This window comes from Hippocampus bargibanti, linkage group LG08 (assembly GCF_051943395.1).
Source record: "Hippocampus bargibanti isolate YZ-2025 linkage group LG08, ASM5194339v1, whole genome shotgun sequence".
Lineage (NCBI taxonomy): Eukaryota > Metazoa > Chordata > Actinopteri > Syngnathiformes > Syngnathidae > Hippocampus > Hippocampus bargibanti.
The window spans coordinates 8033-25584 of NC_142741.1; the positions used below are offsets into that span (position 1 = coordinate 8033).

Here is a 17552-nt window from a genome sequence, read left to right on the forward strand (position 1 = left end):
AAACGGCCTTTAAAATTGCAAATGGAAAGGAGGGGTGCAATGGTGTTGTTTCGCCACTCGTTGAAATGAGCTGAAAGTGAACGCCTGAAACAACCCAGCAAGGGTTACAACATGTTTTTTTTAACCACTTGATTATTTTTGCCGCAAAAGTCATAATCACCATGCAGCCAAGATCAATGTGCCGGGACAGTTTTTCCTGTCTGAAATAAAAAGGTAATCTGCGCTATTCCAGAAATAACTTTCGTTTTAGTTAACTTTCATTTAACCGATGTGATGCCTGCACACGCATCGGTGGAAAGGCAAACATATATGGTCCTTGCAGTGGACTGGCAGATGCACTACAAACAAGAGGTGCCTTCCAAGTGGTGAAGCTCTGCGGGAAAAAAAAGAACCTTCAGGGTGGAGAGGCTGCTGTGCTCCAATGCACAGACGGCCTGGTAACTATACGCACACACACACACGTTTCAAAAACTAATTCAAAAGCTGAGAGAAAAATAACAGAGGGGAGTTACTTACATTTGACGTCCCCAGGAAACCGCTGATACCCGCGCGGAAAAGCATTAGCCACGTTCTCGACCTGATTTGTAATGAAACACTGAAAAAGCAAAAACGCATTGAAAACGATAAAGGATTAAAATACGAAACAAAGAGACGTCATTTGACCATCATCGAGTCATCTGACAATGTGAATGTGCCGCCTTGAGACTACAAGGAATGGCCGCCAATAGGAAACAGGTACTTTGACATGCTCACCGAACCAGTGGTAACCAATTTCAAAGCATATAGACAGATGGGACTTACTTTGGTTTGACGACCCAACAAAATCGCAAATCATCAAAGTCATGTGAAAAGAACCATACACAGCATGAAAGAAAACCATGAGTACAAATCTGCATGCAAGATGAACCGTACCTGACAGGGTAAAGCAAGCCCAATGAGCAGACGCCGAATGGTCAAATGGTCAAATGGTGTGCCGGGAGTCCTTTTAACTGCCACTGATTGAAACAACCTTCACCTGTGCAGCTGCAGGCGGGGCCGACGGCGTCACCCATTGGTCGGCAACCACAACGTGACAACTGGCCGTGTAGTTAGAACTCATTTTAATTTGACTGCAATCTGACGTTTTGTTCATTGTAAAAGAATAGGGGCCTTTTATTTAGGTTCAAAAGCCTAAAATCATAAATTTGGACCTAAATAATAATAATAATAAAATATAATAATAATAATCATCATCATCATCATCATAAAATTAATTTCTAAGCACCTTTTAAAACTCTCAAGGACACTTCACAGTCACAGGATATTTTTTCTGCGAGTGTTTTTTTGTATTTGTTATTTTCTATTTGTCATTTGTTATTCGTCATTTGACATTTTTGTCTTTCCACCGTGCAGTCCAGTCATGGATGAGCCGTGGGGAAGTTGGTGTGAGGGAGGAGCTTCCCATTGTGATCAAGTGGGGTACTAATGGGGAGGGGCCCATTGATTCGACAGGGTGCGTCCCAATTCTTTGCTGACCTTTTTCGGCTGATGTGGCAATCGTGAAAGGAATTCGATCACATGCCATGGCACCTGTTTTTTTTTGTATTTGTTATTTTTTATTTTTCATTTGTTATTCGTCATTTGTCATTTGTTATTTTTGTCTTTCCACAGTGCAGTCCAGTCGTGGATGAGCCGTGGGGAAGTTGGTGTGGGGGAGGAGCTTCCCATTGTGATCAAGTGGGGTACTGTTAAGGAGGGGCATCGAAAGGGGGCCGGGGGGGTTGCCCTCTGACACGACCTGGTCACATGTGAACGTGAGCGCGGAAGGTTAAGGTAAGACTTTCCTTTTCATTCATCTCCGTGTCGGTTTTAGAATTGGCATCTATTTGGCCTTTTGACCGCCATGGCAGGATGATATGGAGAAAATGGGAACCCTAATCGCCGTGGTAACGGTGCTTTGTTTAGAACGAGAGAGAGAGAGAGCAAGTATTGTATTCTAGAAAGTCACCTGGACAATGGGCGCTCAGGAAGCCTCATTTCGCCACGTGACTGACACATTTCGCGGCCTCCTCTCTCTCTCTCTCTCTCTCTCTCTCTCTCTCTCTCTCTCTCTCTCTCTCTCTCTCTCTCTCTCTCTCTCTCTCTTCTCTCTCTCTCTCTCTCTCACACCATCTTCACTCCTTTTACGAGACTTTTCAGATTGTGAACTGATTTTAGGGAGAAATACATGATGAGTCCTCAACAAAACAATGAAGTGACAGTGTTGCCACCATTGCTGAGTACAAGGGTCCTTTGGTGTCATCTTAACCAATGAAAACAACATCTTTTGTTGAATTTTAACAACAAAAAAAGTCAAGCCTGAACAAGCAGTGGCATTTTTATACTTTTTTTTAGTGCTGCGCTTCCCTCAAGTGTTTATAAATGGCAAGTGTTTTGAGATTCCTTTAGTATTTTTATTCTGGGTTTAATCACTTGACCATGACAGTTTTGAAAGGCGCTTATTAATGAAATGTATGATGATTATTATAATATTCATTTCAATATGACAAAAATGGTGAGTATAGTTTTTGTTTTTTTGAATGTTGCTGTGCCGATGACCATTTTGTGTTTGGCTGCCTTTTACTGAGCGAGTTGCTTGTTCTGTAGCCACAAAGGGACATATGTCTTCTTGTGCCGGTTCCAAGCCCGGATAAATACAGAGGGTTGTGTCAGGAAGGGCATCCGACGTCAAAGCTTAGCCAAAACAAACATGCGGATCAAACCTCTAAAGATGGAGGACACTGATTTGCCGTGGCGGCCCCTCGAACGGAAAAGCCGAAAGGAAAAGAAGAAGATTTCAATATGACGAAATGTTGTCTTGCTGGCAGGTTATGAATCTGTTAGGAGGGTGCAATTTGTGCTGATAAAATGAGCATTTGCAACCGGTGAGTAAACCACAACCACTTTTGCAAACTTATTTTGTGATATGCTGGCTATTGCTTGACCAATATAAATATCCCGTCTGTGCGAGCCTAGCGGCAACAGTTCCGATCATTTCGATCACAGGTGTCAAAGTCAAGGCCCGGGGGCCAAATCCGGCCCGCCACATCATTTTTTTCGGCCCGCGAAAGCAAATCAAATTTGTGAAATTCCATGATACTTGCTAAGATCCTGACCAAAATTTCATATTATTGGATGTAAACCACAATAACAGTCATTATTCTTGACTTCAGATTTGAAAACTAGTTATTCATTAATTGGTTGTGCGCTCTATATGTAATATGTGGAGGGGCTTAAACATTCTAATGGCCTCCCCAAATTCATAACGGCCCTCAAGAAGAAACTTTAACTATAATGTGGCCCGCGGCAAAAAATGACTTTGACACCCCTGATTTAGATGATGGAGGTTCAAGTTTGTTTGCGATGACTAATGTTGCATCCTGCAGAGAGGGCGGGCAGTGTGCCGAGATTGCCATGGTATGCCTGACAGACTTTGAAGAGTATGCCAGGGAGCACCTGTCCAAGGCCACGTGGGACTACTACGCCGCCGGAGCTGACGAGTGCTGCACCCGAGATGACAACCTATTGGCCTTCAAACGGTACCGAAACCTCGACTCTGGGCCTCAATCTAATCAAAAAGACATTTTGAATGTTGAATGTAGTCTGTGTGTGCAGGATCCGCCTGAGACCTCGCATCCTGCGCGACGTTTCGGTGAGCGACACCCGGACGATGGTGCAGGGTGCGGAGATCAGCTTCCCGGTGGGCATCGCGCCGACCGCCTTTCATTGTCTGGCGTGGCACGAGGGCGAAATGGCCACAGCGAGAGGTGGGTCACGCTTTTTAACCTCTTTCTTTTTAGCACGATGACACATTATTCGTGTGTATGCAGTACACATGTCCGCCACTGGGTTACCCCATTGGACCGCAATCGTTACCTTCGTTGAGTGAGTGCGAGTTTCAACGCTTTGTTTTGCTAACTTCGCAAAACCTTGAAAGACTTATTCACAACCTTAAAACGTGTTTCAAAGCAAATCTCGCTTAGAAACCATAATGCCACAATCATTTGAAACATTAACCTGGGCTGGATGGGGGTACCGTATTGCCCCGAATACAAGACGACTTTGCCTTCATAATACGGTAATTGTTTCTGCTAAGTAGAATGGATTATAAAACGACCCCTTCTTAAATGTTATTGTGCCGATGAGCTTTCTATCTATTTGAGTTACTTCCGGGTTGAGTGAACACTGGCGCGTGTGGCTGCCGCTACTCACCCACAGAAAAGCTTTTCCTGTGACTGTAAAGTGACCTTGAGTTTTGAAAGGTGCTGAGAAATGAAATGTATTATTATTATTATATTTGAGTTCGTAGTGTGTGTGTTACTTCCGGGTTGAGTGAAGTTGCTCACTCGCAGAAAAACTTATCCTGTAAAATAACCTTGAGAGTTTTGAAAGGCGCTTATAAATCAAATGTATAGATTTCTTTCAAGACTCAAGTATGATCAAATACATTTTGAACACCAAATTAATTTTTATATAGAAAATAATGACCTAGGCGTGTCACGTTTTGCAAGGTGGTGATGGCGGGTGCGGATCCCAAAAACCAGGCAGCAGTGAGCAGGAGGTTGTTTGACAAATTGTATTAAAATAAAGGTGAGCAGGAACAAAATGTAAAACATCAAAATCATCTGAACGGAAAAATACAAAGTATCAAAAGAAAACCAAGTGTAAAAGTCCGCCAAGGTTAAACAAACACATGCATAGCATACAATGCATGCAACAAACAATGAACCGACACCGGATGGTCGTGCCGGGTGTCCTTTTAAGTGTCAGTGATTAAAACGACCAGCACCTGCGAGGCTGCAGGCAGGGCTGACGTCGCTACCCGTTGGTCGCCAATCTGATCGGGACGACCAGCACCTGTGCAGGTGCAGGCAGGGCTGACAGCGCCCCCCGTTGGTCGCCAACCAGATCATGACAAGGCGATTTTCGATTGTCACTACGTTTCTCCATTTTCTTCTATCACTTACATTATTTTCTTTTTTTCTTATTGTCAATTTTTATTTTATCTTCTTCCTGCTGCCACTATTTTATTTTCTATTTTTCATGACAGTGGTTTGCTTTGGCCTCAGGCGCCATCTAGCGTCGTGAATGGGTATAATGTCTGGGCCCCAAATATGACGTCCGACATGGGAATGAAACCTCTGAAGATGGAGGACACTGATGCGCTCTGGCGACCCCTTGAAGGGAAAAGCCCAAAGGAAAAGAAGAAGAAGACAGGTCACGTCCGACTAACAACCAGCTCGCCTTACGGCCACGACCTCCAGACCCTATTTTTACAATTTTAATTCTTTGCCTGGCACCGCAGGGCGCTAGCAGGCTGGCAACGCGTACGACCATTTTGGCCAGACAGCCAGATTCTCACTCTCGCACAGCAATCGACCGTGTGATGGCACCAGATTGCGAGTCATTTAGCCTCTGAGTCTCTCTTCAACGTTTTGAATGGATTTCCACTTAGGACCATTTTGACTTACGACCGTTTGGTCGGAACGGAACTCGGTCGTAAATCGGATGTTACCTGTACTAATAATTCCCTCGCTACTTCGTGGTTCACTTGTCACAGTCTCAGTGCATCACTGATTTTTTTTCTGGAAAAAAAAAACATTCAGAATTTAAAAACAAACCCCGAATGACTCAAAGATTTGGTACATGGCTCTATCTTGATTGTTTCCAAGCGCTGACGTCACCCAATGACAGCACGATATCCCATGATTTACAGCCATGTGGATTGGCTGTAGCCCCGCCCGGCACCCCCTCTGTCTTATCACTTCCTCCCAACATTGGTAACATGGATTCTCTTGAAGGTACACCCCTGACTTGTCTGGTCTGAAAACTTCATGTTGCACCAAAAAGAGGCAGAAGAGGGCGACAAAGCTCCATGTAAGGAATTAATCAGCCTGTGGAAACGGGCTGATTAATTCCTTACACGGAGCTTTGTCACCATTTTCTGCCTCTTTTTTTAGTGCTACATTTTCCCCCCCTATTGCCTCAAAATATGCACGAAATAAATTTTTTAATCGATTGCAAACATGTATGCTTTCCTCTTCAGAACTATTTGAATCCTATTCATAACAACAAAGCATATTCTCAGAATCTGAAGCCATTGTTTTGATTCTCTCGCAAGGCAAGACGTCTTGGGGTGACACCACGAACAAGGGGGCGGGGCCTTCTGAAACTGGCCACTTCCTGGTTCATTTTTTTCTGTAGATTTTGGCCACTTGAAGTCATTTTTGGTGTTTTGCATTTGACTAAAAATATCATACTGCGTGTTTTGGGTATTTTAGACGCTATAAAACGTTTTTGTGATGTCAGTTAGGAAACAAAAAAGTGGTGTCGGTTGTCCTTTAACCTCGAAAAACAAGGATTAGTTGACTACAGTTCATGAATAAGCGCCTTTCAAAACCGTTTCCAGTGACAGGCTACGTTTTTCAAGACAACCTCCACTTTTTCGGTCTTATTTCAATGCCAAAAAACAAAATAATCACCGTCATTTCTTCAGGCCAATACGGTGAGGTTTGGTAATTGTGCTTTCTCTTTCCTCCACTCTCCAGCCACCGAGGCACTCAACACATGCTACATCACCAGCACGTACTCCACCTGCTCGGTGGAGGAGATTGTGGCGGCGGCGCCCGACGGCTACCGCTGGTTTCAGCTCTACGTGTACCGCGACCGCAAACTGTCGGAGCAGATCGTCCACCGCGTGGAGTCGTTGGGCTTCAAGGCCCTGGTGCTCACCGTCGACGTGCCGTATACGGGCAAACGACGCAACGATATCCGCAATCAGTTCAAACTGCCGCCACATCTCAAGGTCAAGAACTTTGATGGCGCCTTTCAGGTGAATCAACCCCCCCTAACAATGTCTATTGGTCAGCTGCCTATCTGTTTGCTATCTATCCAGCTGGCTAGCTATCTATTGGCTAGCCAGCTGGCTGGCCGTCTATTGGATATCTGTTAGCTGGCGGGCTGCCTAGCTATTCGCTGTCTAGTAGCTAGCTAGCTAGTTTTTTATGTATTTGAATTACTTGCGGGTTGAATGAACGCTGCCACACGTGGCTGCCGCTGCTCACCCACAGAAAAACTGATCCAGTGACTAAAGTGACCTTGAGAGTTTTGAAAGGCACTTACAAATCCAATGCATTATTATTATGATTCTGATTATAACTGTAATGGGACTAAAATCCAAAGCAAATCCATCGGTTTCAGGAGACGGCAGGACCGGAGGAGTACGGGATCCCGGCCAATACTTTGGACCCGTCTGTTAGCTGGAAGGACATTCACTGGCTGCAGTCCATCACACGGCTGCCCATCATCATCAAGGGCATCCTGACCAAGGAGGACGCCGAGCTGGCGGTGGAGCACGGCGTGCACGGCATCATCGTGTCCAACCACGGCGGCAGACAACTGGACGGCGGCCCGGCCTCCGTAAGCTTTCGTTCGGGATTGCTCCCATTCGGCCGCCAAATCACCACCTTGACGTGTTGTCAAGATAAAGACATCGCTGTTGGCTTGCCGTGTGGACAGATCGACGCTCTCTCTGAGATCGTGGACGCGGTGCAGGGCCGCATGGAGATCTACTTAGACGGGGGCATCCGCACGGGCAGCGATGTGCTCAAAGCCTTGGCCTTGGGGGCCAAGTGTGTGTTCATTGGCCGCCCGGCAGTCTGGGGCCTTGCATATAAGGTACACTCCTTTGCTGTGTGCGTGCGTGTGTGTGTGTGTGCCCTTCAACGCTGCAAAATGAAGTCATGACCCACAGAAGGTAAATCTCACATCAGTCTCTGTGAAAAATGATTTGAATGTCTCTTGTGTGGGGGGGGGGGGGGGGGGTACAAGGTGGGCTGGATCATATTTGCTTGTGGCCGTGACGGGAACAGAGACAAATGAAGTCAAAGTACATACTGTAGACATAAGAAATGATTCAAAAGCCTGTTCAACAAATAAAAACTTAGATAGTGTACATTCCTACCCAGTGCAGTGTTGATGTTCTTGAATTGTTTTCAGGGGGAGGAAGGCGTGAGGGAGGTGCTGCAAATTCTAAACGACGAGTTCCGCCTCTCCATGGCTTTGTCGGGTGAGTGTCAACAAGCGTTCCCGAATGATCGCAGTCATCATCGTTCCGTGGTGGAGAAAAAAAGCCTCCTCCATCTTGTGGTTGCAGGTTGCCGGAAGGTGGCGGAAATCAACAGGAACCTCGTCCAGTTTTCCAAAGTGTGAGCCGCCTGCGGAAAGCAGGGAGACATTTTTCATGGAGCCAACATTTGCTCTGACTGTTTCCCACAAGAAAGGGAGAAGGGACAAACTCTGTGCATGGAGCAAACAAAATCATCATCATCATCATCATTCGGACAACAATAAGATGGTGGAAAGCACCAAAAGAATCCAAACGACAACTCAAGTCTCATTTTGAGAATAAAAAAATGAGTTTGAAGACGAGTTTTAACTATCAAACATGTTGTTTGGGACGTCCATTTCTTATTCGTGATTGATCAAGTTGATGCAGGGTGAGTAGCCCATATGTTTACAAAATGGGATCTTGTGTTGACTAAAAAAATGACGTTTGCAACAACACCTGATTTTATTTCGACTGGAGCTTTTCAAAATATGGAACAATACTATATTAGTCATCAGCTTTCTTTTCATAGAAACATTTTTTTGCACATTGTATTTATTTATCTATTTATTTACCTGTTTATTTATTGATTTGTTTATTCATTTGTTCCTTTCTTTCTTCCTTCATTGGTGTTCTCACTTTTTTATTTATTACAAAAAAAATCTGAATATGGAGATTGGTTTGGGCTACTGTTCAGTGCAGGGCCTATCATATCGGGTGTCTGATGGGGGCATTTAGCCACCCCGAAATCTTGTAAGAGGCAAAAAAACAAAGTCAAAACATTTCTAAGTGGCGTTTCTGTTTGTGAGCCTCAGAGGAAATAACAGCGCTATAGAAAAGACCGATGGCCTCCTAAAGGTCACCCGTGCAATAAATCCTCTCATTGGTCTGAGTCTCACTGGCATGCACCTCGCAAAAAGCAAAAGAGAAGTAACACAGGAAGTGACGCACGGTGAAAATTGGACCAAACGTTGTTGACTCCATACATATTATTATTATTATTATTATTACATACGTATTTATTACTATATCTATGCTTGTCTGTGACTGTCAAGTGTCCTTGAGAGCTTTGAAAGGCGCTTTAAATAAAATGTATTATTATTATTATTAGATAATAGTATTCAATAGAAAATGTTCTTTAAAAACAACAGATTGACATCATATCCCATCCTGTCGTTTAAACTGTGCGTCGGCCATTTTGAATGCATTTCAACTTACGACCGTTTGAGTCGGACGGTTGTACCTGTATAAGGCGCACCACATTATAAGTAGACGCTTGGGTTACGTTACGAATCTATTAGACCGAGGGCGTCAATCATTTTTTGCCGCGGGCCACATTGTAGATGCGGTTTCCTTTCAAGGACTGTTATGAATTTGAACGCATAACAAATGAATGAATAGCTAGTTTTCAAAGTCAAAAAATAATGACTTACTGCGGTCCAAATGGGACAATTTACAATTTTGGTTCAGACAAAATGGAATTTCACAAGTTTGATTTGATTTGGCAGGCCAAATAAAATGAGGTGGCGGGCCAGATTTAGGCCCCCGGGCCTTTACTTGAACACCTGTGCATTAGACTGTGCTGCGCTAAAGGGAAATGTCAGATTTCAACATCATGTTCTTTTTTGATGTCAAATACAAAAATAGAAATTGCAGAAGAGTTTAATGTGTGGTATTTTCTGCATTTTTATGAGCTCATAAATATTCCAGCGGTTTATCAGAGCTGATCACAATACAAGAATAAATATAATTTTTAGAGATGACCAATCTTTTTTCTTTCAAACATTTAAAAAAACAGCACATTTTCCATTTATGATTGTTGCAAAAATGGAAAATTATGGCAAAATCGAAAAAAAAGAATCCACCTTGCAGTCATTTTAACTTATTTGGTGCCAGACGATGTGCAAAAATGTGTCCACTCCAGTGAAACCTTAGACTCTCTTGTTTCATCAGAAAAAGAAAGTGTTAATTCCTAAATGATATGGGTCTGGCGTTATATGATCTGGAAATGAGGGCAGCTGTCCAAAATACAATGCAATACAGACAGATGGGTCTATATAGTGCTTCAACAACACCTGAAGCTGGAACAACGCGCTAACATGGAAAAAAGGCAAATGCCACCCCTATGTGGAAAAGTAAAACAATTGCCAGAGGCCATGGCCAGCGCTTTATCAGCACTCAAGCATGAAGCGTCCTATTTTCAATTCCCGAATACATTTGTGAATAGCAGTGAATGAGTGAAGGATTGTTGAAATGAAAGGCCATTTTAGATATCCAAGTATGCAACCACAAGCTCAGTTGAGGCTAAAGGACTTTCCACTTGAACTCCAGACTCGGTGGAGACGTACAACCTGAAGACCAACCAGTGGACTTTTGTGAGCAGCATGGCCGAGTCTCATTACGGGCACGCCGGGACGGTGCACGGCGATGTGATGTACATCTCAAGTAAGGCCAAAGAAAAGATGGAGCAGCGCAACAATGCAAAGATTCGCTGTTCAAGCGGGAAGGTAAGGAGACCAATGCGCTCTCAAATGTGGCGACAACAAGAAAAAAAACATATTTGCATCCAAAGCAACCTAAACATAGCCCCCCAACATGAAAAAAAGAAAGATGCCTTTTCTCATACTGGTCATTGTGTGTGTGCTCTATACATAATATTTGAAGGGATTTAAACATTCTAATGGGTTCCCCAAATTCATAACGGCCCTCGAGAGGAAACCATAACTACAATGTGTCCCGCGGCAAAAAATGACTTTGACACCCCTGCGATACACAATACGCACAGCGCAAAAATACAAACACAACTTCAAGGCGGAACATTTCATCGCAGCCTTTGCAGCGGCCTCGGCTTGTTGTCCTAACACAAATGTCCTTGTCGGCTTGGCTCACAAAAAAATACAAGCGGGACATTCAAGGCTGGGGGTGGGAGGAATCAAAGTGGATCCACCTGGCGTTAAAATAAATAAATAAATGATATTAAATTAAAAAAAAGTAAAAGCTTGGCCAAAACAAACATGCGGATCAAACCTCTAAAGATGGAGGACACTGATTTGCTGTGGCGACCCTTTGAAGGGAAAAGCCGAAAGAAAAAGAAGATATATATATATATATATATATATATATATACATACACACACACACACACACACACACACACACACACACACACACACACACACACACACACACACACACACACACACACACACACACACACACACACACACACACACACACACACACACACACACACACACACACACACACACACTTGTCTATAACCACAACCACTCGTGGAGTTTGGGGGTCACTGGCCCGTGTGCTCCGGCCACCACAGGCACGACTGTCACCTTTACCTTCCAGGCTCTCTCCAGCTCCTCTCTGAGCCCTTGCTATTTCTCCATTTTCTCATGTTCCTTCTTTCTTAGGTTTCCATCACTGGGGACCGCTACATCCACAACAACGGCTTTCCTTTTCCCTTTATCTATGACCAACGTGGTAAGTAACTCAAAATGACCATTTGACTAATGCTCTTGTATTTCAAACCCTTTTTGTCTTCATGCAAAGTGGCTACATGTTAGCATGGCTAATACCATTACAGTTAATATCTGACTTACATCCAGCTCGAATTACGACCACGCCCTCCGGACCCTATTTTAAACATTTTAACTCCACGCCTGGCACTGCAACGCGCTAGTAGGCCGGCAACGTGTATGACAATTTTGGCCAGCCAGCCAGCATCTCACTCTCGCACAGCAATCGACTGTGTGATGGCACCAGAGGGGGGAATCGATGAAAAGGTTTCTTCAGCCATACAGATGACGGCTGAAGAAACCTTTTCATCGATGGACCACTCCTGTACGACAGAGTTTACACAGACCAGAGAGGGGAGTTTGCCAGTCATTTAGCCTCAGTGTCTCTATTCGGCAATTTGAATGGATTTCGACTTGCGACCATTTGGTTCGGAACGGAACTCGGTCTCAAGTCGGATGTGACTTGTATTTTGTCATTTGTGTACGCATTTCTATTTTGGCAAATTGAAAACGATGCTAATATTTTTTTCATCCTTGTATACGTTTTTATACGAAACACTGTACAGTATTGTCTCCCAAATGTCCTCACACAAACACACACGTTCCACGATATGTCCTTCATCTTAAGATAAGAGCGCAGACGTCTATCTACCATGACCAAGGTCTCCAACCACATCAAAGTGAAAAACATCCAAGTCGGGCAACTTTTTGTCTTTCTACTGAAAAAAAAGATTACATTTTAGAGTAGGGGGTCACTTTGATGTCGCTGTCCAGACAAAGAAAAAAACCATGAAGGCTAAAAGACTTGACATCAGCTCACTGTATAAAGTATAAAGGCCTTTTCTTTGGCTTTTATGGAAGAAGAGTAAAGTGTCCATGAAAAGGTTTCTTCAGCCGTCATCTGTACAAATTTGAAGGTATCGGACGTAAAGTGTGACAATGAAAAAAAAAAAATAAAATCACGTTTGAACCAGAAAGATTTTCGGGTTTGACGTCCCAAAATATATATGCTCTTCAAGCAAAAGCTAAAGCTCAGAAGTTGAGGTTGTTCATTGGGGTCTCAAAGTATGGTTTGGGTTTCAAGTCTGGGTTCGGGTTTATAAGGAGTCAGCCCTTTTTTTTTTTTTTTTTTTTTTTTTTTTTTGTCTGAACCTCTGGATTCCTGGCGGCCGAATTGAGCTGGGCTCCTCCCCCGCCTGCAAGCATCCCGGTCCATCCTCCACATTGTCTGATAAAAAGCAGGCCAGCTGCTCTCACCCCAGTGCCGCTTTTTCTTCTCGTTTGTCTTCCTTGCAAGAGGAGCGAGCCGCGATGTGTTCCCTGGATGGCGTCGTGTGCGTGGTGACGGGAGCGTGCGGCTTCCTGGGGAAAACCTTCATCAAGATGCTTTTGGAGCAGGAAAAAAAGCTCAGCGAGATCCGACTGGTCGATATCCACCTCAACCAAGAGCTCTTGCAAAGTCTGGAAGGTAACACAAATCACAATGGGAAAAAGGAACACGTTATAAGGATTGGAAATAGTTTGGAGAAAATCTACGTTCATCATGTAGCTTTTGGTTGAAAATAATACGAGGAAAATATCCCCAAAATTATTTGAATTCAAGTTTTGGATTTAAAAAAAAAATGAAGAAAAACGCAAATTGAAAGAAAATATTAAGAGGAAAACAAAACAATTTGCATGTATTTATTGTTTTTATTAGTAACCCATTTTAATTAGCCATTCACATGTTGTATTTATTTATTTGGTTTTAATTTATCTGTCCTTTTAAATTGTGTATTTATTTATTTATTCGGTTTTATTTTTTTTATCCATGTTATTTTTGCATTTAAACTTTGTAGTTATCTATTTGTTTATTTGGTTTGAATTTATTTCTCCATTTATTCATCCATTTACATGTTATATTTATTTATCCATTTTATTTACCAATTTACATTTTGTATCTATTGATTCAGTTTCAATGTATTTATCCATTTTTTCACTTCATTTAAATATGGTATTTATTTATTTGGTTTTAATTCATTTATCCATTTTATTTATTCATTTAAATGTTGTATTTATTACGTTTTGATTCTTCCATTTCATTTATCCACGACAATTTTGTATTTATATATTTATTTATTTGGTTTTACTTTATTTATCCATTTTTTATTCGTTTAACTTTTGTTTCTATTCATTGGGTTTTAATTTATTTCGTCATTTAAATGTTGTATTTATTGATGTATTTGTTTTTGGGTTTATTCTAACAAAACCTTTGTCTGAATTTGGGGAGTGCAACAAATCTAATCCCTAATCTGCCATCTTCCAATGATTTTGCTTGGATGGGATTGCCAGCTCGTCTACCTTGGCGCGGATTTTCATGCACCTTGCAGAAAGTGGCGGCGACGTCGAGCTGACGGCGTCGGAGGGCGACATCAGACGCCGTGACTAAGCAATTTTCAGAAAGTGGCGGCGACATCAGGCTGACGGCGTTGGAGGGTGACGTCGGAGACTGCGACTAACGGATTTTCCACCTTGCAGAAAGTGGCGGCCACGTCAAGCTGACGCCGTTGGAGGGCGACATCAGAGACTGCGACTTTGTGAGAAAAGCGTGTCGGGGAGCCACGCTGGTCTTCCACATGGCCTCCATCATTGACGTCACCGACGCCATCGAGCCCGGCGAGATCTACAGTGTCAATGTCAAAGGTGCTTTCCCATATAGCGATCCATGCAGCATAACAGCTACATGCTTATGCACCATGTTTGCTTGAAACAATATGACCTCAAGCAAACTTTTGTCCGGCTCCAAAATGCTCAGAAAAACAACTTTATCGGGGCCAATGGAACAAAAAACAGGAAGTGGTCAACTACCAAAATAAGAGTCTTTTTGTCTTAGCTTGTCACAGCAAGTGTCAGGAACTTCTAAAAATCCCATGAACTGATTCACTGCCAGACGATGTTCACAAATGTGTCCACTCCAGTGCCAGGGTTGTTGTCATTGTCACTCAAATTGCAGGACCCACAGAATAAATTGAGAGAGCAAATTGGGGAATGGTGCTCCAGGTGATGGAGCAAAAACGGGGATCCAAAGTCAGGCAACTTGTATCTTGGTTGTTCCAGGGACCCAAAACCTCCTGGAGGCGAGCGTCCAGGAGAACGTGGCCTCCTTCATCTACACCAGCACGGTGGAGGTGATGGGCCCCAACTTGGAGGGCGAGCCGGTGGTGAACGGCAACGAAGACATGGCCTACCGCTCCTACCTCAAGTCCTCCTACAGCAGGACCAAGAAGGAGGCCGAGGACCGGACCCTGGTCTACGACGGCGAGGTCCTCCCCAACGGCGGGCGCCTGGCCACCTGCGCCCTGAGGCCCATGTACATCTACGGCGAGGACTGCCGCTTCCTGCTGGGCCACATGGCGGACGGCGTGCGCAACGGCGACGTCCTCTACCGGATGTCCCTGCGGGAGGCCAAAGTCAACCCGGTCTACGTGGGCAACGTGGCGGCGGCCCACCTGCAGGCGGCCCGCTGCCTCCAAGACCCCGAACGACGCCAGCGGGTGGCCGGCAACTTCTACTTTGTCTCCGACGACACGCCTCACGTCAGCTACTCCGACTTCAACTACGCCGTCATGTCACCGCTCGGCTTCGGGATACAAGACAAGATGGCGGTGCCCCTGCGCCTGTTCTACGTGGTCTGCTTCCTGTGGGAGATGGCGTGCCTGATGCTGCGCCCCTTCCGCCGAGTGGTGCCGCCCATCAACCGGCAACTGCTGACCATGCTCAACACCACCTTCAGCTTCTCCTACGACAAGGCCAAGCGCGAGCTGGGCTACGTGCCCAAGTACACCTGGCAGCAGGCGCGCAGCAACACCACCCGCTGGCTAGCGCAGCAGCTGCCCAAACAACAACAACAATTATTGGCCAAGTAAAACACATTCGTGCGTGACTTTCAACGTTGAAAGAAGAGAGGCCCAACTCTAGTTGCCATCTATTAGCTATCTGGCTAGCTATCTAGCTGGCTATTTATTAGCTACTTGGCTATTTAGCTAACTATCTAGCTGGCTATCTATTAGCTTACAATCTATTTGAGTTACTTCCGGGTTAGTGAACGCTGGCGCATGTGGCTGCCGCTGCTCACCCACAGACAAACTGATCATGTGACTGTAAAGTGACCTTGAGTGTTTTGAAAGGTGCTTATAAATACAATGTATTATTTTTATCATTATTATTATTATTATTATTACCTAGCTATCTTTTAGTTATCCATTAGCTAGCTAGCTAGCTAACTTGATCTATTTGAGTTATTGCCGGTTGAGTGAACGCTGGCGCATGTGGCTGCCGCTGCTCACCTAACTGTAAAGTGACCTTGAGAGTTTTGAAAGGCGCTCAAAAATATAATGTATTATTATTATTGGTAGCCTGATTTCAAAGGTAAAGAAAAAGTATGTGAATCGAGTTTAAATGCCCCTCAGCAACAAATAGAGCATGTTGAATTGAAACACGTTAGCTTAAACACATGAAAAAAGGAACATACAATTCACTAGGAAGCCTGATTTATATCATTAACAACAGTGAGAAAAATATATTTTGAACTTGAAATATTAGTTTGCTTCGATACATGACAGCAGGAATGATTTTTGATCTTTTGTCAGCATGTATGATTTAGAAACAGCTGTTGGTACGTAGTTGCAAATATTTGTCATGTGGCTAGCGTGCGCACACATACACACTCTGGCCTGGCCGGCCGGCCGGGCCAGAGTCCATTCAATCAGCAACCAGGTCATGAGATGGCAAACATTTTGGTTTGCATGACAGCTTGAGAAAGGGAGCAAATGTTGGCAGCAAAAATATTCATAATAATAACAACCACATAACATCGCCTCCTTGGCAGAAATAATCGTAATAATCATCATAGTCATTCCACAACAATTATGAAAACTGTGTTGGTCCACAAGTATCACTAAAACAAGCCGATGCTAACTAGTACAGTATTGTTACGTGATTATGTTGTCGGTCACTATTTAATGATTACAAAAACATTTAATCATTCAAAAAATACATTCGTCACTAAATGTATGTCAACTTCTTATACACATTTTTTTTATCTGATATAGAATTTAATTGAACAATTATACAATTTATTTTGTTATTCACAGGCAGAACCGACCCCATCCCCCGCATACAACCAAGCTTGTGTCAGATTTTTTTGCCAAGTATCTCTAAATTTATGAATTTTCAAAACATAATGATACATTCAAATTGAGTATTAGAGTACAAAATAAACAGTGAAATTAAAATAACTACTACTCGACGAAGTAACGAGATACCTTAGCGAAAATGTTGTTCCTTCTAATCCTTCTGCGCCACCGTAGAATTTAGCAAGGAATGCGAAAGCACTTTCGGCTAGAGCATTCTTTTCAGTATTAGCTCTAATCTTACTTCCCATTTTAATGTTGAAGTTATTAAAATAACGATTTATTTCACATTTATGTGGAATTTGTGTCGTGACCTCTTTTGTACCAACCAGTTCGCAGTTCCATACTTTTTGCGACGCTATTTGTGCAAGCTATCTATTGCGTGGGCCGCCATTTTGTTTGTTTATGTTGCCCTAGCTAGTCATTCTGGCAGCAGTCCTAGCCTGTTAACAGTAACCAAAATGGTAACTTTTCGTAACGACTGAAAGTACTCACGAGAGAAAAATGATGCACAACCGTGTCAATCATTGGTCTGGGAACTCGACAAACATTTTATTCTGCGCATGCTCTTAAAAAGGCTTCACAATTTCCGGGTATCACGTGATCAGCTCGCTTCGCAGGTGATATCAATCATGAAATTTCCCCAATCGTGTCTTTGCCTCACACACACACACACACACACACACACACACACACACACACACACACACACACACACATTTA

The 17552-nt window shown here is 43.5% G+C and overlaps 2 protein-coding genes and 1 long non-coding RNA gene across 6 annotated transcripts; 2 read left to right on the plus strand and 1 right to left on the minus strand.

Moving 5' to 3' along the window:
* The first annotated feature begins 1767 nt into the window (after positions 1–1767).
* Positions 1768–8376, plus strand: hao2 (hydroxyacid oxidase 2 (long chain)). Of its 4 annotated transcripts, XM_089002956.1 has the most exons (9): positions 1768–1812; positions 2847–2903; positions 3405–3557; positions 3634–3785; positions 6567–6850; positions 7219–7437; positions 7537–7695; positions 8017–8086; positions 8174–8376. In XM_089002956.1, the coding sequence occupies exons 2-9, from the start codon at positions 2887–2889 to the stop codon at positions 8227–8229; spliced, it is 1110 nt and encodes a 369-aa protein (XP_088859082.1). In that variant the 5' UTR covers positions 1768–1812; positions 2847–2886; the 3' UTR covers positions 8230–8376. The 4 variants fall into 4 exon arrangements, with proteins under 4 accessions (XP_088859082.1, XP_088859081.1, XP_088859080.1 ...); XM_089002955.1 differs by lacking the exon at positions 1768–1812 and having other exon boundaries at positions 2749–3557; XM_089002954.1 differs by lacking the exon at positions 1768–1812 and having other exon boundaries at positions 2749–3557; positions 7219–7695.
* On the minus strand, positions 8095–17408 carry LOC148894152 (uncharacterized). The gene is made up of 3 exons (XR_016115818.1): positions 17325–17408; positions 12916–13119; positions 8095–8234 (listed from the first exon to the last, which is right to left on the minus strand). It is a non-coding gene; the product is annotated as an uncharacterized LOC148894152 (long non-coding RNA).
* Positions 12970–17335, plus strand: hsd3b1 (hydroxy-delta-5-steroid dehydrogenase, 3 beta- and steroid delta-isomerase 1). Its single transcript, XM_089002959.1, has 3 exons — positions 12970–13126; positions 14176–14340; positions 14755–17335. The coding sequence occupies exons 1-3, from the start codon at positions 12970–12972 to the stop codon at positions 15561–15563; spliced, it is 1131 nt and encodes a 376-aa protein (XP_088859085.1). The 3' UTR covers positions 15564–17335.
* Positions 17409–17552: the final 144 nt, after the last annotated feature.

Coding starts and splice junctions, on each gene's coding strand:
- hao2 (XM_089002953.1), top strand. CDS start 3,313: ATGTGGCCCGCGGCAAAAAATGACTTTGACACCCCTGATTTAGATGAT. Junction 3,786..6,566: donor CGAAATGGCCACAGCGAGAG/GTGGGTCACGCT, acceptor TCCACTCTCCAG/CCACCGAGGCACTCAACACA. Junction 7,696..8,016: donor TCTGGGGCCTTGCATATAAG/GTACACTCCTTT, acceptor AATTGTTTTCAG/GGGGAGGAAGGCGTGAGGGA.
- hsd3b1 (XM_089002959.1), top strand. CDS start 12,970: ATGTGTTCCCTGGATGGCGTCGTGTGCGTGGTGACGGGAGCGTGCGGC. Junction 13,127..14,175: donor GCTCTTGCAAAGTCTGGAAG/GTAACACAAATC, acceptor TCCACCTTGCAG/AAAGTGGCGGCCACGTCAAG. Junction 14,341..14,754: donor CTACAGTGTCAATGTCAAAG/GTGCTTTCCCAT, acceptor TGGTTGTTCCAG/GGACCCAAAACCTCCTGGAG.